We start from the raw sequence: 26,727 nt of genomic DNA, 5'->3' as shown, positions 1-26,727 counted from the left end.
TGATGTAGTTGCTTTTGTTGTTCACAGGTTGATGGGCTTAATTCTCTCCACTCCGTTAAAGCCAGTGCTAACCGATTCACAAAGACAAGTCAGGGGAGAAGTTGGAACACTGGGAATGGGTCCCCAGATGCAATCTGTTTTTCAGTAGACAAACCTGGAATAGTTGTGGTTGGTTTTTCTGTCTATGGAGGAGGTGGAATTCATGAATATGAATTAGAGGTGTTGGTTGATGATGTGAGTACCACTCTTACAGTGTTCCTCTTGCTGTGTGGGTTGTGTGTCAGGACATATCATCATTATAATGTACAGTACAGTACAGTGGTCCACATCCTCGACGGCTTAGCAGATTAGTCATAGATGGACAACGTTAGAGAAATTGAAAGGGAGCGATTCTACATGATTGCTCGTGTGCCATTTTGGATCTCTCCTGCCTCATGGTTTTTGCACTTCCTGGGAGGATTTTAAATGAAAAAACTAGAAATTATATAGCTAAGCCTCTGACTATAAATCTTGAGTAATTTTTTTTGCTATTGTAGTATTTCAGAAAACAAGAACAATATTCAGACTGGTATTATTACCCGTATCAGTGATTAAGCAATTTTGTCAGAGTGCCAGTGGATGATTCTTAGTAAAGATAGTGGTGCTGACTGAGTTAGCAGTATCTTGCTGTATCCACTCTAAATTTTTTTAAGTACCTGAGTTTTACAAAGTTTTATTAAAGTGAGACAGACAGGTAGCATATAAGTCATTTGCTGGTAAATAACATTATATCTGTATTTTGCTTCTTTTGAGCAATTAATTTGAATTATTTCCTTACTTCACTAGGCTCTATAATTAGATATAGCATCCTTATGAAGAAGGGGGAATCATTTTAAGACAGATGAAAAAGCCTATTTATATGATATAATTTGTAGATGTCTCAGGAAATCAGATAAAAATGAATAGTTCTAGAGGACCAAAAATGTTTTCTTTAGTACGTATGGATAAATGCTAATGGATAATTTTATATGCAAGGAAATAAACTCTTAAAAACAATCATTGATAAGTCAAAATTGTTCATTTAATGAAATTAAGAGCATGTGGGTTTTGTTTTGTTTTAATTAGAGTGAACATGCAGGGGATTCAACTCATTCTCACAGATGGACATCTCTAGAATTAGTCAAAGGAACTTATACAACAGATGATTCACCCAGTGATATAGCTGAAATCAGACTTGACAAAGTTGTTCCTTTAAAGGTAATTTTAACAGTAATTTTAACAGTATGTTTCTTTTGTAAATAGGATGTATTATTATGCGTTTGCTTAAAAAATAGTGAAAAGTATTCCTATATGTGGTCCTTTAAATGTTTCTAGAGTACCAACTGTATTCCTGATACTGTACTGTATTATATTCTATTTTTGCAAAAGATCTCTTCAAGTCTGGTTTAGTGGAAAGTATCCATAGGTTCTGGAGTCAAACAAACCTAGCTTCAGATACCTGCTCTTCCAAATATTAGCTCTAAGACATTGGATATGTCAGCATTTGCCCACTCTGAGGCTGATTTGTACATTGGGAAGGATAATACCTCAATTGTAGTGTTGCTCAGGTTAAACTGAGGAATGGAATAAGGTACTTGCCTCAATGTCTAGCACAATATATTAGAAACTCAATAAATATTAGTTCCTGTTTTTCTTCTCCTGTTGTGCCAAAACTCATGTAAAGAGCCAGTGGTCTTAACAGATCGTATTAAATAACTATTAAGGTTATTATTATTTTATATAACTTGACTGTCTCGCAGAAAATAACTATTTAGCAAAACAAATTTTACTTAACATTAAAGTAATTAATAGAGTAATTCTGAATCCAACTATAATAATTTTTATTAGACAGCAGAACTTCGGATGAGGTAAGTTCATCAGTTACTTCATCAAAAGCATAAATAATACCAAAAAAACCCAAAAAGAAACCCATCATTATGAAGTTTACGTCACGGATCATTAGGTGCCAGTATCTATGTCTCACATTTTCTATATACAGTGAATCTTGTTTTGGAGAACTTTTTCTTATGGATTTTTTTTTTCCATGTCTGTCTGCCTGTCTATTTCTGTCTCTGAATGTCTCTCTTAAAATAAAAATATAATGGATTCACCATTATTATTTCCCATATTTAAAACTGTTTCAAAAGTTAAACTCATCAAAGGAAAATATTAATTCATGTATTTAAAATCTTTTATTGTGGGTAATATTTTTTATAGTGTGATTAAAAACTAGAGGCAAGAGCTAGAGCCCCACTGCCTGTATTTAAATCCTAGTTTCATCACTTACTAGCTGTGTGACTTTGGGCAAGTTACTTAACTTCTCTGTGCCGCAGAGTCCTCATCTGTAAAATAGGGATAATAATGGCACTTACCTTATGAGGTCATTTTAAGGATTAATTTAATTAAAGTAAATTACAGAAAGTACTCAGGACAGTTTCTGTTAAATAATAAACATCAATAAGTGTTAGTCATCACCCTGTTTGATTCGTTAAAAAAAACTCATTTAACCAAATTGTCTATAAATATAACAGATTCATTATACAGTTGACCCCGGAACAACGTGGGGGTTAGGGGTGCTGACCCTCCTCACAGTAGAAAATCCAAGTATAACTTATAGTCAGCCCTTTTTATACCTCCCTATACTGGTTCCGCATGTGTGGATTCATCCAACCTCGGGTCGGGTAGTACCGTAATATCTACTGTTGGAAAAAATCCTGTGTAAGTAAACCCAGGCAGTTGAAACCTCTGATACTCAAGGCTCAACTGTATTTGCCCAGTTTGCTGCTAGAGCTCGTTTTGTATATCCTCTGTACATTATGAATAAATATAAACATGCCTTACATCTTTATCATGAAGGAAAATGTTAAATATGCTGTGCGCTTGAGGAACTATGGAAGCCGCACAGCAAACGGAGATGGAGGAATGACCACGGTTCAGTGCCCTGATGGCGTGACGTTTACATTCAGCACGTGCAGCTTGAGTAGTAATGGCACAAATCAAACCAGAGGACAGATTCCACAGATCCTCTACTACAGGTAGGTGTGTGTATAGAGATCAGGGAGCTATTCTACAGTGGTAGAACATGTGCAGTTTACTACCAAGGTGCAAAACGCTAAATGGGCAGTGATAATTGAATTATACAGCGTATCTTCATTGCACTTGCTAATTTGTGTAAAAAGATCTCATTTTCATATGTAAATTTAGTGTTTACTTTAAAATGTTCTTTGTCATTTCTTTAATCTCTTTGAAATGTTTATATACTGGGCATATGTGCTTGGGCATATGTGTTTGTTGTCACTCTTATAGTTTTGTGGTCTGCATTTTCTAATTTTAATGGAATTTATTCTTTTTTTTTAAATACCAAAAGTTAATGATCAAATCATCTCTACCAAAGTACTGTTGTTACCTTGAACCAGTTGTCCAGTCTGCAAAATATTTTGGTGTCTGTGAATCTAGTCCTTGGAGCCCTAGAATATATAATGATGTATTTCTAATATTTTTAACTAAAGCCATTCCTTAGGTAAACAGTGGAAAACAAAGAATTACAACAATTTTGAGTTAAAAAAAACACTTTTAAATATACATTTCTCACTGAGTCTGAATTTTTCTTTTAGCAACTTAGCTGGAATCGTAGGTAGTAGTGAGTTCCATTCACCACATTGGTCCTCAATCTGACTTGACATCAAATCACTGAAGTTGCATATCACTTTCAGAGGCTTACTGCTTCCTCTGTTTCCTTCGTAAACAGTCAAGAGGACACTGCCTAGGCACAAAATGTTTTTCCCTAGATGTAGATGATCTGCTTTCTTTCTCCATGTAAAATAGAATAGAAATAGTAGGCATTAAATAGCTACATAGTGGCATGTTGCTGCTGAGATACAAAAGCTTTCTAATCTTTTTACCCTAATGAAAAATCTTTTCTGTTACACAGCCCCACAGTAAACAGTACATTATTCGCTTTCTCAAAAAGTAGATTGGAAGCCATATCAGACACAAAAGAAGAGTTACATGTTTCGAAAAGCTGGAGAGCCCCTTAAAAACATCTGCTGTCCAGACTTTATATCTTACACAAAATACAGTGTTTTTGATATTTTGATATTTTCCACCAAGGTTTAAATATCTTCAGCTTTAATTTTTTTTTTTTTTTTTTTTTTTTTTTTTTTTTTTGCGGTACGCGGGCCTCTCACTGTTGTGGCCGCTCCCATTGCGGAGCACAGGCTCCGGACGCGCGGGCTCAGTGGTCGTGGCTCACGGGCCCAGCCGCTCCGTGGCATGTGGGATCTTCCCAGACCGGAGCACAAACCCGTGTCCCCTGCATCGGCAGGCGGACTCTCAACCACTGCGCCACCAGGGAAGCCCAGCTTTAAATTTTAATTAATTAAGTTTTAAAAGATTAAAATCACTTGACCATTAAAACCATGCTACTCTGATGGCTCCCAAGTTTATATCTCTAGCTTCCATCTCCTCTGAGCCGTGGAATGAATATCCAGGTCCCTCTGATATCTTCATCTGAGTGACAGTAATGGAGATGGTGATGAGAGTTCCTATGTACTGAGCACTTCCTTTATGCCACGCGGTGCTCTGAGGGCATTCCTTGTCTTAGCTCAGTCAGTCCTCACAGGAACCCCTGTGAGGTGGGCAGTTTCCTATCCCTCCTTTACAGATGAGGGAACTGAGCCCTAGAGCGGCTCCACAACCTGCCTGAAGTCTCACTCATAGTAAATTATGGTCCTGGGGTTTGTAGGCAGGAAATTGGACTCCAGATGACCCACCTTTAACCACTGTACCACACACACGTCCTCTTTACGGTTGGCTAATAGACGTCTTAGTGGTACTAGTCCACAGTCCTCCTCCCCACCCACAGGTACAGGTACAGCAAACACCTTGGGGGCATTCTTGACATCCCTCTTTCCCTCACACTTTACGTCAGTAAGTCTTGGCAGCCGTACTTTTAAAATGTCCTACATCTGACCTTTTCTACCGCTCCCATAATTAACAGTCTAGCCCAAACCATCACGCCAACCTGGGTAGCTACCTGGATAACTGGATCTTAGAGGAAATAGCTTCCAAACAAGTCTCCCTCCTTTCACTGCTGCTCTCCTACAGTCTGTCCTCCACCGCACAGCCAGAGTGATCTTAGAAATGTAAATTGTATCAAGTTCTGCCCTTGATCACATTCCCCTCATAGCTTCCCCTTCCCATTCCAGGATAAAATGTAAAGTCTTTACTGTGGTGTTTAAACCTCATGTGATCTGACTCCTATTTACCTTGTCCACCTGTCACCCTTCACTCTCTCTCCTTTCATTCTAGTCGCACACACTGTTTCTCCTTTCATTCCAGTTCAAGGAACTCACAAGATGGGTGAGTTCAAGGAACAGAATGAAGACATTCTGTCTTCATTCTGTTCCTTGAACTCACCCATCTTGTTCCTGTCTGAACTTTTATCTTACTGTTCTTTTTGCCTGAATACTCTTCTCTCAGCTCAGATCTTTTTTAACACAATTCAGGCCTTTGTTTAAATAGCAGTTCCATCATGGTCTTATTTAAAATAACTTTGTGCCCTTATCTGGCTTTATTTTTCTTTGAAGCCCTATTACTCCTTAAAACTGTATAGCTCTATATTTACTTTTTTTAACTGGAACTTTTTTAACTTAAATGAGCTGTGATCCAGATATGATTCCTAGAGTTAGATCATGTTTTACCCACCATGTAAAATGATCTCATGTGTTACTTATGTTATAGGAGTGAATTCGATGGAGATTTACAATCTCAACTTCTGAGTAAAGCCAATGAAGAAGATAAAAACTGTAGCAGAGCTCTCTCTGTGGTAAGCACTGTTGTTCGAGCTGCAAAAGACCTCTTGCACAGAGCTCTTGCCGTGGATGGTAAGACTTCTCTTTTACTTCCTTAATAGTCATATTTTAGATTCTTTATTCCCCAGCTTATGCACAGAGCTACTGAAGAAGAACCATCTTGTAGAATCCCAGAAGGTTTTATTCATTATAGATCTACACATATACGTACATTAATTGGGGATCAGCCATACTCCATACACCAATGCAGAATTTTTTAGAATGTTCAGAAGTAATGATTTTACACTGTAGTTTTCTTAGTTAGCCCATTAAGAGAAAAACTCTTGGTTAAACTGAGTCTTTGCTTCTTTCAGTAGTCAAAAAAACATTTCGTTTTCTCCTTTAGACCTGTTTTTCTTTCTCTGTGTTCTATTTCTGGCAATAGTATCACCATTCATCCAAAGGTCTGGGTAATCCCAAACATCTCCCCAGATTCACTTGTCTCATTTGAGTTCTGTAAATTCTTCCACTGGAAGTTCTCCAGTTTGTATTCTCCTCTCTATCTGTTCCCCCATAGTTCAAGTTGCCATGGTTCAAGCACATGTCCTCTTTTTCATGGGTTGATAACATCCTAATAATCTCCCTGCCACCTTTCCCCCACTCCCCATCTAGTTATCTAGTCATCTTCCACACTGGCAGCAGAGTTACATTTACAAAAACATTACTGTTAGCTATAACATTTGTTCCTAAATGTAGTTGCACATCAGAATCACCTGAGAAGCTTGCTGAAAATAAAGAATATTTGGTCCATCCAAACTAGGGGTTTAGGCTGAACTAAGAAACTATTGCCCAGCCTACTCTGATGCAACAGCAGATCTAGAAACAAGCATTTGGAAATAATTGGCCTTCAGTATAAAGGTCTTCATAACGTAGATTCAACTTATCTTCCCAGCACCATGTTCATGGAGAAATAATTAAAATGTTCATCAGCAAAGTGCTTTTTCCTTGGAAAAAATAGAAGGCAATATAGCTAATAGCAGCAAACATTTTTGGAGTACTTAATATGTGCAGGCATTGTTCTAAGCATTTTACATGTATCAACTCACTGGATCATCACAACATCCAGTGAGGGAAGTATTGTTATCCTGTCTTACAGATGAGTAACCTGCACACAAAGATTATGTAGTTTGCCTAATGACAGAAATATAGCTATGTGTTGCACCAAGATCAGTGGTTTAAAATCATGACTGTTACCCTAAGTTCTAATTCTGGCTCTGTCATTTTACAGGTGTATGATTTTGGATAATATACTTAAACACCGTGTGCCTTGGTTTCCACTTCTAAAAGGGGCGATAATAAAAGTACCTTATTGTAAGGATTAATTGAGATAATGTATGTAAAGCCCTTAGAGTAGTGCCAGGTCCTTTATAAGCACTCAATCAATGTCAACTATAATTTTACTCAAGAGACTAGAATACAGGCTTAGTACAGCATATATACATTACAATGAAATTACCTTCTAACTATAGTTTTAATGCCTTTTTTAGCTGATGACATTCCAGAACTGCTTAGCTCTTCCAGTCTGTTTTCCATGCTGCTTCCCCTTATTATAGCCTACATAGGACCAGTAGCTGCTGCTATTCCCAAGGTGTGTGATTTAATTCTCTAACTTTGAATCTTTTTTGTAAATATAATTTTATTTAGACTTTATATCTTTCCTTTAAAAATACTTCAATATTTGAGGCATCTGGGTTACAGGTAACAAGCAGGTAGACATGTAAATGGTAGAAGTTATTAGTTAAATAACTAATTCTCTGATCTTAGTATTGTTTACTGGATTACCATACTTACTTATTGGCTTTACATTTGAAGAACTTGGGAATAAGAAATATATTTTAGAATATGATATGTAAGGAAAGCTTAAATTCACTGAGATCTTTAGAATTTATAATGTCGATGCCAAATCTCCATTTTGAATAAAAATAACAATGTTAAAGGATAGGAGTGTTGTAAAATTGTGAAATATTCAAGACATGGAAGAAATTATAAACTACTGATTCTTTGGCATAATTAAATTTGAGTAAAACCTAGTTTACTGCAGGTCCCAAAAAGGCAGAATGGTTTAAAAATATGGACTAGGCTATATGTAACATCTAAGATAAATTTAAGATAAGTCTTTTTTTTTCTTTCCATAGAACAGATTTCTCTTTGAATGAAAACTTAGCTAGAAGAAACTCTAAACAGAAATTCCGATTAATAAGTATAACCAACAATTATAGTAATTAATCTTTTTAAAGCAACTTTCACACTTATCTCACTTAATCATTTTTTTTTTATACTAGGTGGCTGTAGAAGTCTTTGGCCTTGTCCAACAGTTGCTTCCTTCAGTTGCCATTCTGAATCAGAAGTATGCACCCCCTGCATTCAATCCTAATCAGTCAACAGATAGCACCACAGGAAACCAGCCTGAACAAGGCCTCTCTGCCTGTACAACCTCTAATCACTATGCTGTCATAGAGAGCGAGCACCCTTATAAGCCTGCATGTGTGATGCACTACAAGGTGGGCACCAGTTCCTAGGGACAGTTGAAACTTAAAACTTGATTTGATGTTCTATACTGATATCTCAAAGGATACTTGGTTTCTGTTCAAATATAACTTCTATATGTAAATAAAGAGAATTAGCAGGTGGTTAGACACTGTCAAATACACACCAGGGTTTAAGACAGTCTTTACTGTTAAAGAGTATAGTTTTATAGGGTTTAGGAAAGTTGTTCTCATACCTTTTTGTAAGTACAGGGCATGTGTAGTGCTCAACTGCCAGTTATATATTGTAATAGTGGATATCAGCATTAAAATTTAAAAACCACTTTTTTTGAACTGATATTATTTGTACCACAGCCTGAGCTCTAAAAATTTACATACCCAGTGTAGGATTTAAAATACTATACATAATGTTAAAATGTACCTATAAAATATTTATAAGTATAATGTTGTTATTATAGAGTATCCAAAATCCTATTCCTTGCTTTCTAAATTGTATCACTTAAATTAAGGGAGAGCAAGAAAATTTGTCCACTTAAATTAATTATAAGTTTAAGTTTTATGTGCTTGTAAAATATTCAGCTTTTTATTGTAGAATATGGTAAACATATGAAAGGTCAGCCTAGGACAGTTTACCCCTTTTCTCCATCATCCCAGATTCAGCTGTTATCAACTCTTGGTCAGACCTCTTTCATTTATTCCTCACCCTCTTTGTCCCTTTCACATTCATGGATTTTTCATTATGTATCTCAAAATGTAAGGACCTATAAAAAGTAACCATGTAACCTGTAAAAAGTAACCATGTTATTATCACACGAATAATTCCTTTAGGTTATCAAATGTGCACATTTTAAGCTGTTTGAATTAGAATCCAGATAAGATTCATACATTGTGATTGGTTATGTCTCTTAAGTCTCTTTTAATCTGTTGATCCCCCTCCATCTCTCTCTTTTTTGTTTCCTTGAATTTTATTTAAGAAACTGGATCATGTGTTTTTTTGATAGGATCCTCTTCAGCTTGACTCCTGAGTCCTTTAGACACACCCCTTGTAGTCATTCATAACATCCTCACTCACTGGTGTAAGATGTTATAAGATGTTACAGGCTCTGGTATAAGACGTTATAAGAGCTTACACATTTCCTGCCTCAAATCTGAAACCCACCATTTTTTCAAAGTGCCGTGATTCCTTTAAATGGTATTGAGTCTTTAAAAGCCAAAATATAGCACTGGGAATGCTCATTTCTCCTGGGTTGTCATTGTTTCTAGGTATTTATAGTGTATAGAACTAGTACATACACTCACACATAAACACACACGTATTTATATACACAGGCATATATTATTTGTATATATATTTATGTATGTGGGTGTATTTATGAACAGACACATCTATGTGTATACGTATTTTTTTAAAGATAAAATACCTCATGAGTTTGTACTGATGATACTCATTCAAAATAAGGACCACAGGATGTTACACCTGAATCTCCTTTCTCGTAAACCAAAAGTTCCTGTTCTCGATGGCACTGGGAATGTTAGAATTAGAAAATCACTTAATTATTCATTCACTCTTTGTGTGTGTGTGTGTGTGTGTGTGTGTGTGTGTGTGTTTTGTCTTTTGGGCATATTCCCAACTAGCAAGTACAGAGAAATGACCATGTTTTCAAAGTAAGTGGGTATGGTCAACTACTGTGTTTTAAAGTAAATTGGAATAATCCCTCTCTCTGTGATTATGCCGCTAATTGGATGTACATTTGGCATCATTTATTTTATTTCATTCTAGATTTTTAGGAATTGCTTTTTAAGTTTTGTTTGATAATAGTTCAGTTACATAGTTTTAAGTCAAAACTGTAAAACAAAGTGTATTCAAAGAAATCTAGCTTTTATCTCTGTCCCCTCATTCTGTTCCCTTCTTCCCTGTCATGTCTTCTTCTCAGGTAACATTTCGTATTATTATAATTTTATAGTTTAGCCTTCCATTATTTCTTTTAATGTAAGCATAGACACACAAATACAGATGCAGATGTGTGTGTGTATTTATTCCTCATGTTTTTCAACTTTTTATTCCGAAGAATTTCAAACCTGTATAAAAAAGTAATAAGATTTGTGCAGTGAACACCCCCATATGCCCTTCACTTGGCTTTGTTAGTTAACATTTTGCCATGATTGTTTTATTTATCTATATTTATTATTGTCAGACCATTTAAGAGAAGGTTGCAAACATCATGACCCCTCACCTTGTTCCTAAGAACAGTGAAGTTCTCTGTATAACCCTAATGTACCAATCGAATTTAGGAAATTTAACATTGAAACAGGGCTATTACCACAATAAAGAGTAGTAGTATATCATGTTATAAGCTAAACATTTTGCCTTTTTTCCCAACAATGGTGTTCATAAAATCTTTTTAAACCCAGACCGGGATCCTATCAGGTTCAAACATTGCATTTAGTTGTCAGGCCTCTTTGATCTCTTTTAATCTGCAGTAGTTCCTCAGCCTTCCTTCGTCTTTTATGACACTGGCATTTTTGAAGAACACAATCAGTGGTTTTGTAAAAATATCCTTTTTATTTGGATGTAATTGATTTTTTTTAATGATTAGATTCACGTTGTGCGTTTTGGGTGGCAACACCACATAAGTGATGTCCTGTTCTCCTCAGTGCATCCCATCAGGAAGTACTTAGTCACTTGATTAAGGTGATAGCTCCACCAAAAAAAATCTTTTTTTCCCTTTGAAAGTGTCTATGGGTAGATATCTATGGATTAGAGACTGTGTAAAAAATACTGGCTGGGGTTTCCCTGGTGGCGCAGTGGTTGGGAGTCCGCCTGCCGATGCAGGGGACGTGGGTTCGTGCCCCGGTCCGGGAGGATCCCACATGCCGCGGAGCGGCTGGGCCCGTGAGCCATGGCGGCTGAGCCTGCGCGTCCGGAGCAACGGGAGAGGCCACAACAGTGAGAGGCCCGCATACCGGAAAAAAAAAAAAAAAAAAATATATATATATATATATATATATATATATATATATATATATATACGGCCTTTCAACAAATTTTAGTATCCATTGGTTATTCTTACCCAAATCATTCATTACTATAAAGACGGTGGCTTTCTAATTCTATTATTCCTCCCAGCTGGTGTTCTGTTGTAAAGGAGAATTTTCCCATCCCTTCCCCTTTAAAAATTTATTTATTTATTTATTTTATGTGTTTATATCAATATGGACCCAAAGATTCTTTTTTGCTCAGTGTTATAATCCTTTGCTGTCATTCAGTTTGATGCTCAAATTTTAATTGATTTGTCCAGGGAAAATCTGTTCAAGCTGGATTCTGTGTCCTTTTTCTGTGTTTTCATCAGATTTTGAGCACTTCTTCTTAGTTCTAGTCAACACCACTGAGGTCTTTTCTTTATACCCTTTTCATTTACGTATGCCACTGTGAATAATAATAATATTGAATACTATATAAAATTAACAGTTTCTTTGCAAAAATTTTGTCTTTTGTTAATCCCACTGACATTAGGATAATCAAAGTACTTCATTCAGAAGTTGCTTGGGGTAGTTCATTTTATGTATATGTGTAAGTGGGTATATGATCAGTTTAATGTAAAGTTAGGCTTATTTTTTTATTTGTACTTAATTTTTATGAGTCTTTTTCCTATCCTAGTTGATTTAATTTTACTTTTAAAATATGTGAAATATTAATATGGCTCCAGAAATAAAATTATACAAAACAACATACTCAGAATTATAAGTCTTTTTCCTTCTCTGCTTCTCACTTACTCCAGTAAGTATCCTGGTGTATCCTTCCTGCGTTCTTTTTTGGAAAACATCAGAACGATAGATAGATTGATTTAGTTGTAGTATTATTTTCCATCTTTATTTTTAAAAGGTAGCACACTATGTATACTACTTCGTACTTTGCTTTTTAAATTTAACACTGTGTATAGAAATCTCTCCATATCCATTTAAAGAGACCATCCTCACTCCTTTTTTACAGCCTCATAGTTCTCTACTGTAAAGACCTATCATAGTTTATTCAGCCAATCCTATGTGTGTGAGCATCTGGGGTGTTTTCATTTTTTTGCAATGAATAACTTTGTGCCTGTGTTTAGAGTTTTTTGTTTGTTTTTTTTTGTTTCCGTATTGTTAGAAGCATTTCTTCAAAGTAAACTCCTAGAAGTGGGATGGCTGAGTTAAACAAATATAGAATGAGGAGCCTTATGCTCAATAGATCTGGGATTGCTGATTCAGACGGTGAATGCGTATGTAGCTTTGCTAGATGTTGACAGTTCCCTTCCATAGAAGTTATGTCTCTCTTTTTTTTTTTTTTTTAGTATTTTGTATATTTATTTGGTTGCTCGGGGTCCTAGTTGCAGCAGGCAGGCTCCTTAGTTGTGGCATGCAAACTCCTAGTTGCAGCATGCATGTGGGATCCAGCTCCCCGACCAGGGCTCGAACCCTGGGCCCCCTGCACTGGGAGTGTGGAGTCCCACACACTGCACCACCAGGGAAGTCACAGAAGTTATGTCTTTTTGTGTCCCACCAACAATGTATGAGAATGCTTGTTTTCTCTCAGCCTCCCCAAAAGAGTTTGTGGTTAAATTTTGGGCCTTTTGCCAATATAATGGAAGGAATGGTGGGAAAATGGTGTCTCAGTTTAGTTTTAATTTATGTTTATGTTATTATGAATAAAGTTGAGCTTTCTATTTAAATAGAGATTGTAAAAAATCCTCTACTAAAAATATTTGCCATCGTCCGAGGTAATTTTTTTTTAGATTAATATAATATTTAGGAAATTTCTTAAGGTTTATATCATGTCCTGCAACCAGTTCATAGTTTACTACTTGACATGGTCCTACTTAGCTGTAATTTGACTACCATTACAGCATTCCTTCTACCATAATGGTGACAGAAGCTTAAAAGTGGCCTTAAAAAAATATATAATTATGTGCCATCATAATCTCATATATACAGTAAAATTTCAGGTTAGGAAAATATAAAAATCTAGGCTTTTATCAGGTGTATAAGTGTGTGTGTATTTATATTTATTCTCATAATATATGAAGTTACAAAGTTTTTTTGTTAATGAAAAGAAACATTTGTAATGGATACTATGAATGGTAGATAACCTAAAAGTGACTAAAACCTTACATGTTAATGATTTATTAATTTCCATCAATGTATCTTTATATTTTACCTATCAAATTATATTGTGAGTTACCAACTTACATTCCTTAAATGCATACTGACTGAAGTGGAAAATTTATTATATAAACACAGGAAAGTCAGATAGCTGAATGTTTATGGAAATTAAGTAGCTTTGTAATTGTTTTTCTAATGATATCAGTGTGTACTTAAAAACATTAATGCAAATATTAGATAGAAAGCAATAAGATATTTCAAGTGAGGAGTCAAGACAATTGATACTGACCATTAATACCTTGATTTCTGATCATTTAATTCCTTACTTAAAACTTATTTTACAGTATGTTGAAGGCATCATCTTTACAGTATGATGTCCTGTTTCTAAACTAGACAAAATGCTGAAATCTGATTCATCTTGTGCAAGTGACTTTTTGCCTGTTGACCTCAGGTGACATTCCCAGAGTGTGTACGGTGGATGACAATCGAGTTTGACCCTCAGTGTGGTACTGCACAGTCAGAAGATGTCCTCCGCTTGTTGATTCCTGTCAGAACTGTTCAGAATTCAGGATATGGACCAAAATTGACATCTGTTCATGAAAATCTTAATTCCTGGATAGAATTAAAGAAATTTTCAGGATCCTCTGGGTGGCCTACCATGGTTTTAGTGTTGCCAGGTAAGTTATTTTTTTTCTTTTTTGTTTTATATGGTAAACTATATGCATTTATGATAATTATGTTTAGTAAGGATACATCATTGAAAATGTTTATTTAATTTTTAGAAGAATTTCTTCAAGACTTGCTCTGTATCTGGATTGCAGTTGGGTAGTAAAGAAGACTCTCTGGGCATGGGGCATACCATGACCAAGTTTTAGGAAAGAGAATGTTTTGAGGATCTTGTGAGAAGAGATTAGCTTGACAAAAGCAGAGAGTTAATACTGAGGAGTGGCTGTCTGTGTAGTTGGGGCCAAACTATAGAAAAATGGATCAGGTATTTTATTTTCCCAGTAAGTGCTAAAATTTGAGAAGTTACCAAGGACTTCTTCCTTTCAAGAGAACTGGTGAACCACCGAACCCACTGAGTTATGTGAAGTTATTGTTTTCGAGCTTGAGGGTGTATGTGGCCGGGTGGGTGGAGGCACTTTTGCTATTACAGTCTGTTGGTTTTTTTAACCAATTAACCATAACTACTCTTGTGATCTCTCAAACTAATAGCCAATTTGAATTTAGAAACTTCTTTCTTCTAGTCTGACCTGCCTTGTTTGTGGAAAAATCAGACAAAGCCAGATTTTAGCCTAGAGAGGATTGCTCACTCTGAAACAGAAGAGGCTAACCTAGGTCACCTTAGTAATTGACGGATAATTGACAATTATCACTTGTGTGTAACTTAACTTAGGACATGTGATTAAGGAGAAGTAGATCATAAAGAAAACAAGCAACTGGCATGGTTCTATTGTTTATACTGTCGTTTTTAAGCACAGCTTTGTTCAAGTAGATATAGGGACCCCAAAAAGGACTTGGTTTTTTTAGTACCTGATTTGTATTACCTATCTTGAGATAGATAAAAGTAAGGAAATTTTGATAAAGTTGTTTCAGATTTTGAACTCAATGTTAGCTTTTTTCTTAGGAAATGAGGCCCTTTTTTCACTGGAGACTGCATCAGATTATGTGAAAGATGACAAAGCTTCTTTCTATGGTTTCAAATGTTTTGCAATTGGATATGAGTTTAGCCCTGGACCTGATGAGGTGAGGATGAATTATCTTCTCATTCTGTTAAGGAAGATTGTGTTTCTAAGGGCTGCTGTTGACTTAAATTGTGTTTGCTTTCTGTATTCAAGAAGTCTGAAATTTATTTTAAGCTAGAGTGTATAATTTAAAATACTCTGTAGTTTAATTTTGTGCAGTGGTCTTGTTTTGCTACTTTTAATATGTGAAGAGAATGGAGTCTGTGCAACATGACCCAGCCTTTAAAGACTTAGTATAGTTGTGCCTGTTTCAAACCTGCTCTGGTAGCTATACCTTTCTAAGTAAATTATAGAACCTAATTTCACCATGGGACTAACTTAGTATCTCTTCTAAATGTTTCAAATCATACAATAAAAAAAAAGTCAAGGTGAAAGAGTGATCATGTTCCTTCAAAGTAATGAATGAAAAATTCTTTGGACAATGAACCTGTAGGTCTGAAACTTACAACCAGCATGAGACATAATATTAAATCTCTTACACTCTTAATTAACCATCAGCTCCTAACATATGCTTCCTTTTAGTTTCAAACATTACACTTGAATACAAGTCACATTTTTTTTGATAATCCACATCATCTTTCAAAAATTTCATCTTGCAAACATTTTTTAAACCATCTGATTTTGTTTTTGCAATTCTCCAGGGAGTCATTCAGTTGGAAAAAGAACTAGCCAATCTTGGTGGGGTTTGTGCAGCAGCTTTGATGAAAAAGGATCTAGCACTTCCTATTGGTAAGTGTGGTCAAGTACTCGGTGTTTGTTTATGATTTAAAAAAAATTTTAAGAATAGAATATGTTCATCACAGAACATTCTGAAAATAGATTAGCAAAATGAATTCAGTAGTCACATACATTCATGAGCAACTGCTTAATATACTGGTTGTTTGGGTTTTTTAAATGGAGACTGAAGAGTATCTCTCTAGTTTTTTATTCACACACATATATGCATACAAGCACTTTCTTGTGTACATACATGCTATGTGCCAGGCCCTGGGTTAAGCACTGGAAATAGAGTATTAAACCAAAAGCTTGAGATATCTCTCAGAAATCCTAGTGGACATATCAGATAGGCGATTGGATGCTTATTGTCTGCAGCTCAGGGGACAAGTCAATAGAAATGTCATTTGGACGTAGTTGGCATTTAAAGACCGTATGAAAGAACAATATGAAAGATGAGCTAGGAAGAGAATGCAAATGAGAAAGAGAAAATAGCCAAGGGTCAAAGCTGGGACTTGTCAAAATTTCAAAGACCAATGGAACAGGAGGAAGAGGCTGCAGGAAAGACTGAAGCAGCAGCCAATGAGGTAGATGTAAAACCTCAGGAGAGTGTATATTGGTGGGATTTTTTAATGAAACTGAGAAAGCAATTAAAATTTGTCATTGGGTTAAACTTGTTGGCTATTTATATACTCAAGAAGAAATACATATATATCAGTAAAAGGAGAGAAGTATAAGGACTTTTAGAGTGGGGTGAGAGAATGGAAAGTCAGGAGGGGGAGTCAGGTTGAACGTAGATGGCTCTTTAGAAGAGTTTTCATGTGATGCACAACAGAGAAATGAGGCAATGGCCAAAGAGTACCTATTTCTAGGATATGGAATTGTGTGATACATGAGTTGATTTATTATCAGAATTGTAAAGATGAAAATAAGGCTTAAAATATTTACTAATTCCATGATGTTTATCCATGGTCAAACATTTTATTTTTACAGTAGATGGGAATAAAAGGCATTATTATTGTATTTCCCCAATTCTCACCTCCAAAAGTGCATCTGTATCTCCTTCCTCTGGGGCTACCCTTCCCACTTCATTCTTTCTTTCCTCCCTTCTCTTTCTTTACTCCTTTCTTCCCTATCTAAATCTTCTCCTCTTCCTGCTCCCTTCCACCCTTCTCTGTTCCCTTGTTCCTGCTTCGTGTTGACACATGATGAGGAAATGAGACATCTGTGTTCTATTCATATGAGGGAAAATGGCACAGCCTCTTTGAAGGAGATGTGTCAACAGCTATTCAAATTTTACATGCATGTAGCTTTTGATGTAGCAGTTTTTTATGCATACTTGCACAAATGCTCAAAAAAGGTGTGTTGTAAGATAGATTAATATAGCAGTATTTATGATTACAAAACCTAGAAGCAGCCAAAATGCCTGTCATTTGGAATGTATGCAGCCTGTTAAAAAGCAGCAACAAAAAAGTAGACCTCTATGTCCTGGCCAAGGAAGATGTCCAAGTTATGTTAATTAAGAATAGCAAGCTGCAGCAGAGGGTCCCATTTTTGTGAACATTATATTGTAAGTATATAAATATATGTGTATGTACCCAAAACGTACACATGTGTGTATGTTGACACATATGTACATACATATTATTTGCACACAAAATTTCTAGAACAATACATAAGAAACTGTTGACACTCTTTATCTTTGGAGTGGTAGCAGAATTTTTCATTCTACACTTCTGCATACTTTGAATATTTCGCTTTGAATATGTATTACTTTAGTAGTAATATTTTATGAATTAATTAAACTATCAAAGAAAATTCAATAAATAAAATATATTCTACATAAAGCAGTAAAGGAGAAAATGGCTAGAGAATACAGTCACTATCTTACATTTTCCTCTAAGTAACTGTTGTTTACTAAAGGTAAAGCTCTTCTACAATATAACCAAACTAGAATGGCTCAGATTCTGAAAATTCAGTTCCCTCATTTTTCTTTTTTTTTTTTTTGGTCTAAAAGTAAATATGCTAAAGTCAAAAATACACATTTGTGTACATAAATATAGTATATATCTTTTGAAAATCCCTTGATGGTTGCTTTTTGAGTATTGTCTTGAGAATTACAGCTTATATTCACACTGAAGATAGCATTTGAAAATTTAAACCACTGAGATTTATCCAGAATGATAATAGTTCTCTTCAATTTGGAATATCAAATTTGTGGGAAAGATGTCATGAATGCAGAAGACTAGAAAGATAAACTAAGGATGAATATATTTTAGTAAACCTTTTCATTTACACAACAGGTAATGAATTAGAAGAAGACCTTGAAATTCTTGAAGAGGCTGCATTACAGGTATTGTCCTGATAATTGTAAGGGTAAACTTTGTACATTAATTTTAAGCAGAATTTTCACTCAGATCAACCTTATTTTTCTTGAACATAGCACTCATTCATGAAGTATTTCATTCCATAATTGGCAGTTATAGAGATAAATAACTCATAATTTCTCCCCTTGATTGGAGAGACCCACCACATGAGCCCGTGTTGTACTGTGTGGTGGGTGTTAACTCTGGAGTAAGGCGAAAGCCCTGCTGGAGGAAGAAGAGCTACCAAGTGCCAAGGGTCCAGGGGAAGGCTTTGCCCAGCATTGGACATTTAAATTGGATCTTGAAAGAAGTTTTATTGACCAGTTAGAAAAAGGGGGAAAAAGCTGTTAGTAATAGTAATTTAAATAACATCTGTAGAGCATGTTATAGCTTACCATGTCTTTGATGTTATTTGTCTATTTCTGCAATTACACTTTGAGGTCAGTATTTTCTCTTGTATCTTACAATTATAATAACTTCAGTTCAGAGACGTTTTGTGATTTATCTAAGAATTCAGCTAACTGGGAGATAAAGTCTAATATCCAGGTCTTCTAATATCAATACTTAGAGTTAGTGGTTTACATTTTATTTATTTTCTGAAATGAATTGATCACAGCAGTAATAATAAAAACAAACATTTATTTGATCTTAACTTTATCACTTACTATTCCAAACACTTTTCATATTTTTAACTTAGTCCTCACAGCAACCCTATGAATTAGAGACTCTTATTTACAGGTAAGGGAACTGAGGCACAGAGAACTTAAGTGGCCCAGAATCACACAGCTAGTAAGCAGCTGGGCTAGAATTTGACCTCTAGCAGTTTGGTGACAAAGTCCATGATCTTGATCACTGTGCTCTAATCATAGGGAGTCATGGTGTCCTCAATAATGTTAAGAAACGTCTGTGTCTTAAAAACCCACCAGCTTTTGTTTTGTTTTTTTTTTTCTTTTAAAAAAGTTAAATCTCTGTATCTTAAGATAAAAAAAATAAAAATTAATTTAAAAAATATTTAATAAACATACTATGTGTCAGATAACATTCTAGCTAAGGAAAACCATCAAGTACCTCATATTATCATTACAGGGATTATTACGGCTTATAGAATGTCATTTAGGCCAGATATAAAGAGGTCTTTATTGTACCCCTGTAAAGAGAAAAGTGATTTCCCAAAGTACCCACCGTTTTGGCATGTAAGGTCGTCACTGTGATGGTCTAACACCTACTGCTTGTTAGGCAGATGGTGGGCATTTAAATGTGTTATTTAATTTAAATTTTATAATAACCATGGAAGAGATATCATTTGATCACCAGTTTATACATTTCACTGATTCAGGAATGGTCAGTAACTTGTTAGCTCGAGAGCACACAGCAATAGCTTGTCCAGAGTCCAGATTTGACCTCAAGTCTGTTTGACTTTAAAGATTACGACTTTGAAATTGCATGGCTTATAGAATGCACAAGTTACTTGTGGTAGAAATTGATAGAAATGGAAATATAATCCTTCTCTATGAAAACTATTATGTTTTGAAATTTATTATATGGTCATTAAAAATTTTCTAGAGTTTTAGCCCTTAAAGCAAGTCTTTCCAAAATATAAGGCTTGCTTCTCATATAGGTGAGAACTAAAATTTCAATTTTATCTGCCTTTTTTTCTTAACTGTAATAAGGCTTACGCAGGCTAATGCAGTGTATGTGCAGCCACAGTCAGACTTCCATCTACTTTTTGCCCAAGTCAAGACCTTGGTACCCACCTGCCCAAGAGAACAAACACAACGTACCCAGGATAGCTACCAGTAATGGAGACACAAAAAGAGGGAGACCTTTACAGCTGTCTTCGAAAGGGAGCCCTGGCCCTGGCAAAGAGGGATGTGGCACATGTAGAAAGCTAGAATGGGAGGAGATGCACCATTGCATCTAGCATGCAGATCTCTGATAAATCACTTCTTTTTTGTGGGAAGAAAGACACTGGAAATAGTATCCCAAGTTTTTCCCTCCTGAAAGTTTTCTACTTTATAGGCTAAAGGAGCACTGGGGCATGGGAAGAAAATTATTTCCCCAAAAAGGCCTATCTAAAATTGGGTGCAAATACAAAAAAATTCATGAAATGAAAGTTTTATATTTTAAAATATACAAATGTCAGATAGCCTTATCCACCAGAGGGCAGACAGCAGAATCAAGAAGAACTACAGTCCTGCACCTGTGGAATGAAAACCACATTCACAGAAAGATAGACAAAATGTAAAGGCAGAGGGCTATGTACCAGATGAAGGAATAAGATGAAACCCCAGAAAAACAAAAAATGAAGTGGAGATAGGAAACCTTCCAGAAAAAGAATTCAGAATAACGATAGTGAAGATGATCGAGCACCTCGGAAAAAGAATGGAGGCAAAGATCGAAAAGATGCAAGAAATGTTTAACAAAGACCCAGAAGAATTAAAGAACAAACAAATGGAGATGAACAATACAATAACTGAAATGAAAACTACACTAGAAGGAATCAGTAGCAGAATAACTGAGTCAGAAGAACAGATAAGTGACCTGGAAGATGGAATGGTGGAATTGACTGTCACGGCACAGAATAAAGAAAAAAGAATGAAAAGAAATGAAGACAGCCTAAGAGACCTCTGGGACAACATTAAATGCACCAGCATTCGCATTATAGGGGTCCTAGAAGGAGGAGAGAGAAAGGACCTGAGAAAATATTTGAAGAGATTATAGTTGAAAGCTTCCCTAACATAGTAAAGGAAATAGCCACCCAAGTCCAGGAAGCACAGAGAGTCCCAGGTAGGATAAACCCAAGGAGGAGCATGCCGAGAAACACAGTAATCAAATTGACAAATATTAAAGACAAAGAAAAATTATTAAAAGCAATAAGGAAAAAAACAACAAATAACATACAAGGGAACTCCCATAAGGTTAACCCATAAGGTTAACAGCTGATTTCTCAGCAGAAACTCTACAAGACAGAAGGGAGTGACATGATACATTTAAAGTGATGAAAGGGAAGAACCCACAACCAAGATTACTCTGTCCAGCAAGGATCTCATTCAGGTTCAATGGAGAAATCAAAAGCTTTACAGACGAGCAAAAGCTAAGAGAATTCAGCACCACGAAACCAGCTCTACAACAAATGCTACAGGAACTTCTCTAAGTGGGAAACACAAGAGAAGGAAAGGAACTACAAAAACAAACCCAAAACAATTAAGAAAATGGTCATAGGAACATACATACCAATAATTACGTTAAATGTGAGTGGATTAAATGCTCTAAACAAAAGACGCAGGCTCGCTGAATGGATACAAAAACAAGACCCATGTATATGCTGTCTACAAGAGACCCTCCTCAGACGTAGGGACACATACAGACTGAAAGTGAGGGGATGGAAAAAGATATTCCATGCAAATGGAAATCAAAAGAAAGCTGAAGGGGCAATGCTCATATCAGATAAAATAGACTTTAAAATAAAGAATGTTACAAGAGAAAAGGAAGGACACTACATAATGATCAAGGGATCAATCCAAATAGAAGATGTAACAATTATAAATACATATGCACCCAGCATAGGAGCACCTCAGTACATAAGGCAAATGCTAACAGCTGTAAAAGAGGAAAACGACAGTAACACAGTAATAGTGGGGACTCTAACAGCGCACTTACACCAACGGACAGATCATCCAGGCAGAAAATTAATAAAAAGCTTTAAATGACCCAATAAACCAGATAGATTTAATTGATATTTACAGGACATTCCATCCAAAAACAACAGGTTACACTTTCTTCTCAAGGGCACACAGAACATTCTCCAGGACAGATTACATCTTGGGTCACAAATCAAGCCTTGGTAAATTTAAGAAAATTGAAATCCTATCAACCATCTTTTCCGACCACAACACTATGAGATTAGAAATCAGTTACAGGGAAAAAAACGTAAAAAACACAAACACATGGAGGCTAAACAATACATTACTAAATAACCAAGAGATCACTGAAGAAATCAAATGACAATGAAAACATGATGATCCAAAACCTATGGGATGCAACAAAAGCAGGTCTAAGAGGGAAGTTTATAGCAATACACTTCTACCTCAAGAAACAAGAAAAATCTCAAATAAACAATCTAACCTTATACCTAAAGGAACTAGGGAAAGAAGAGCAAACAAAACCCAAAGTTAGTAGAAGGAAAGAAATCATAAAGATCAGAGCAGAAATAAGTGAAATAGAAACAAAGAAAACAGTAGCAAAGATCAATAAAACTAAAAGCTGGTTCTTTGAGAAGGTAAACAAAACTGATAAACCTTTAGCCACACTCATCAAGAAAAAGAGGGAGAGAACTCAAATCAATAAAATTAGAAGTGAAAAAGGAGAAGTCACAACGGACACCACAGGAATACAAAGCATCATAAGAGACTACTACAGGCAACTCTATGCCAATAAAATGGACAACCTGGAAGAAATGGACAATTTCTTAGAAAAGTATAAATTTCCAAGAATGAACCAGGAAGAAATAGAAAATATGAACAGACCAATCACAAGTAATTAAATTGAAACTGGGATTAAAAATTTTACTACCAACAAAAGTCCAGGACCAGGTGGCTTCACAGGTGAATTCCATCAAACATTTAGAGAAGAACTAACAGCCATCCTTCTCAAACTCTTCCAAAAAATTTCAGAGGAAGGAGTACTCCCGAACTCATTCTACCATCACACTGATACCAAAACCAGACAAAGATACTTCAAAAAAAGAAAATAACAGACCAATATCACTGATGAATACAGATGCAAAAAACCTCAACAAAATACTAGCAGATAGAATCCAACAACACATTAAAAGGATCATACACCATGATCAAGTGGGATTTATCCCAGCGATGCAAGGATTCTTCAATATATGCAAATCAATCAATGTGATACACCATAGTCACAAATTGAAGGATAAAAACCATGTGATCATCTCAATAGATGCAGAAAAATCTTTTGACAAAATTCAACACCAATTTATGGTGAAAACTCTGCAGAAAGTGGGCATAGAGGGAAGCTACCTCAACATAATAAAGGCCATATACAGCCAACCCACAGCAAACATCATTCTCAATGGTGAAAAACTGAAAGCATTTCCTCTAAGATCAGGAACAAGACAAGGATGTCCACTGTCGCCACTATTATTCAACATAGTTTTGGAAGTCCTAGCCATGGCAATCAGAGAAGAAAAATAAATGAAAGGAATAAAAACTGGAATAAAAGAAGTAAAACTGTCACTGTTTGCAGATGACATGATACTGTACGTAGAGAATCCTAAAGATGCCACCAGAAAACTACTAGAGCTAATCAATGAATTTGGTAAAGTTTCAGGATACAAAATTAGTGCACAGAGTTCTCTTGCATTCCTATACACTAAGAACAAAAGATCAGAAAGGGAAATTAAGGAAACAATCCCATTCACCACTGCAACAAAAAGAATTAAATACCTAGGAATAAACATACCTAAGGAAGTAAAAGACCTGTGCTCAGAAAACTACAAGATACTGATGAAAGAAATCAAAGGTGACACAAACAGATGGAGAGATATACCATGTTCTTGAATTGGAAGAATCAACATTGTGAAAATGACTATACTACCCAAAGCAATCTACAGGTTCAGTGCAATCCGTGTCAAATTACCAATGTCATTTTTTACAGAACTAGAACAAAAAAATCTTCAAATTTGTATGGAGACACAAAATACCCTGAATAGCCAAAGCAATCTTGAGGGAAAAAAACTCAGCTGTAGGAATCAGACTCCCTGACTTCAGACTATACTACAAAGCTGCAGTAATCAAGACAGTATGGTACTGGCACAAAAAACAGAAATCTAGATCAATGGAGCAGGATAGAAAGCCCAGAGATAAACCCACGCACCTATGGCCAACTAATCTTGACAAAGGAGGCAAGGATATACAATGGAGAAAAGACAGTCTCTTCAATAAGTGGTGCTGGGAAAACTGGACAGCTACATGTAAAAGAATGAGATTAGAACACTCCCTAACACCATACACAAAAATAAACTAAAGATGGATTAAAGAATTAAATATAAGACCATAGGAAGAACACTCTTTGCCATAAATCACAGCAAGATCTCTTTAGACCCACCTCCTAGAGTAATGGAAATAAAAACAAAAATAAACAAATGGGACCTAATGAAACTTAAAAGCTCTTTCACAGCAAAGGAAACTATAAACAAGACGAAAAGACAACCCTTAGAATGGGAGAAAATATTTGCAAATGAATCAACAGACAAAGGATTAATCTCCAAAATATATAAACAACTCATGCAGCTCAATATTAAAAAAAAAAAAAGCCAATCCAAAAACAGGCAGAAGACCTAAACAGACATTTCTCCAAAGAAGAAAAACAGATGACCAAGAGTCACATGAAAAGCTGCTCAATATCACTAATTATTAGAGAAATGCAAATCAAAACTACAGTGAGGTATCACCTCACACCGGTTAGAGTGGGCATCATCAATCTGCAAACAGCAAATGCTCTCGGGTATGGAGAAAAGGGAACTCTCTTGCACTGTTGGTGGGAATGTAAATTGATACAGCCACTATGGAGAACAGTATGGAGGTTCCTTAAAAAACTAAAAATAGAAGTACCATATGACCCAGCAATCCCACTGCTGGGCATATACGCAGAGAAAACCATAATTCAAAAAGACACATGCACCCCAATGTTCATTGCAGCACTATTTACAATAGCCAGGTCATGGAAGCAACCTAAAGGCCCATTGACAGATGAATGGATAAAGAAAATGTGGTACTTATATACAGTGGAGTATTAGCCATAAAAAGGAACGAAATTGGATCGTTTGTAGAGACATGGGTGGACCTAGAGACTGTCATAGAGAGTGAAGTAAGTCTGAAAGAGAAAAACAAATATCGTGTATTAACACATATATGTGGAATCTAGAAAAATGGTACAGATGAACCAGCCTGCAAGGCAGAATTAGAGACACAGAAGAAACGTATGGACACCAAGCGAGGAAAGCGGGGTTGTGGGGAGGTGGTGGTGGTATGAATTGGGAGATTGGGATTGATGTATATACACTAACATGTATAAAATAGATAACTAGTAAGAACCTGCTGTATAAAAAATAAAATTTGAAAAAAAAAGTCTGTTATATGATACAAGAATATATATATATATATATATATATATATAAAATAAATTAAAAAAATAAAATATACAAATGTTCTCTTTTACCCAACAGGTGTGCAAAACCCATTCTGGTATTCTTGGAAAGGGTTTAGCACTTTCTCATTCACCAACTATATTGGAGGCACTAGAAGGAAACTTACCACTTCAAATCCAAAGCAATGAACAGTCCTTTCTGGATGATTTTATTGCTTGTGTCCCAGGATCAAGTGGTGGAAGGCTTGCGAGGTAATGTATATTAAGTACTACAATGACTTCCTTTCAGGGCTTGCTTCAGTCTTCATTTCTGAAGAGAAATGAGAGGGGAGTCGTTAGGATGTTACAGTGCTGCCTAAGATAATCTAGTTTATGTGTTTTGGACTTGCCGAAGTATAAAGTGGTAGTTAATATTTCAAAGTATTTTAAAAATATATAATAGTTCTTAAAAATATGTAGAACACCAGGTAAAATTGAGAAGTCTGTGTACTTGATGGTAGTATTTAATATCTGTACTAAACTCCTAAGTTTATCCCTATATTTATTTTAATATGAGTTTTTTTCCAAATCTACAATTAATGCAAATATAGATTTAGAATTTCAATTAAATCATTTGAGGTTATGGAGTTCTCATTTATTTTGTTGCTGTCTGCTTTTTTGTGAAGATGAAAAGAACAAATATGCTGACTTGTGATTTTACTAGTAAATATAGAAATCTGACTTCTTTCTGGCTTTAATTTTAAAACTACAGAGATTACTCTTTAGTTTTTAAAAACCAAAATGGTGATTGGAGAAGAATAGAAAATCTTTTAAGTCAGCCTCCGTGCTATCTTTATGGACTTTTTATGTAATGCATGGCAGAATTACTCATTACTCATCTCACAGGACAACTTGAATGTAGATCATGGATATGATGATCATGAATTCAGGCATGGATATCACAAAGTACAGAAAATAGGCCAAATTTACATGGACGAGAGGGTAGTAAGGGAAGGTAGTTAAGAAATTGTGTAAAGGGAAGCAGCCGCATAGCACAGGGAGATCAGCTCGGTGCTTTGTGACCACCTAGAGGGGTGGGATAGGGAGGGTGGGAGGGAGACACAAGAGGGAGGAGATATGGGGATGTATGTATACGTATAGCTGATTCACGTTGTTGTACAGCAGAAACTAACACACCATTGTAAAGCAGTTATACTCCAATAAAGATGTTAAAAAAAAAAGAGAAGATAGACAACATATC

At 35.7% G+C, this 26,727-nt stretch overlaps 1 protein-coding gene across 9 annotated transcripts in view; it reads left to right on the top strand.

Annotated features, from left to right (window-relative positions):
- The window catches only part of MYCBP2 (MYC binding protein 2), a 273,166-nt gene that overhangs the window by 148,268 nt on the left and 98,171 nt on the right, over nucleotides 1–26,727 (top strand). For all 9 annotated transcript variants that reach the window (XM_082859416.1, XM_082859420.1, XM_082859419.1 and 6 more), the window contains 11 exons: nucleotides 28–234; nucleotides 1,105–1,236; nucleotides 2,875–3,053; nucleotides 5,761–5,903; nucleotides 7,358–7,458; nucleotides 8,153–8,371; nucleotides 13,944–14,169; nucleotides 15,120–15,238; nucleotides 15,879–15,966; nucleotides 18,255–18,304; nucleotides 25,567–25,739. In XM_082859416.1, the coding sequence (XP_082715542.1) occupies nucleotides 28–234; nucleotides 1,105–1,236; nucleotides 2,875–3,053; nucleotides 5,761–5,903; nucleotides 7,358–7,458; nucleotides 8,153–8,371; nucleotides 13,944–14,169; nucleotides 15,120–15,238; nucleotides 15,879–15,966; nucleotides 18,255–18,304; nucleotides 25,567–25,739 (1,637 nt within the window). The remainder of the gene's footprint in view (nucleotides 1–27; nucleotides 235–1,104; nucleotides 1,237–2,874; nucleotides 3,054–5,760; nucleotides 5,904–7,357; nucleotides 7,459–8,152; nucleotides 8,372–13,943; nucleotides 14,170–15,119; nucleotides 15,239–15,878; nucleotides 15,967–18,254; nucleotides 18,305–25,566; nucleotides 25,740–26,727) is intronic.

This window comes from Leucopleurus acutus (genome assembly GCF_964270905.1).
Source record: "Leucopleurus acutus genome assembly, chromosome: 18".
Lineage (NCBI taxonomy): Eukaryota > Metazoa > Chordata > Mammalia > Artiodactyla > Delphinidae > Leucopleurus > Leucopleurus acutus.
This window is presented reverse-complemented; position numbering and strand designations above follow the sequence as displayed.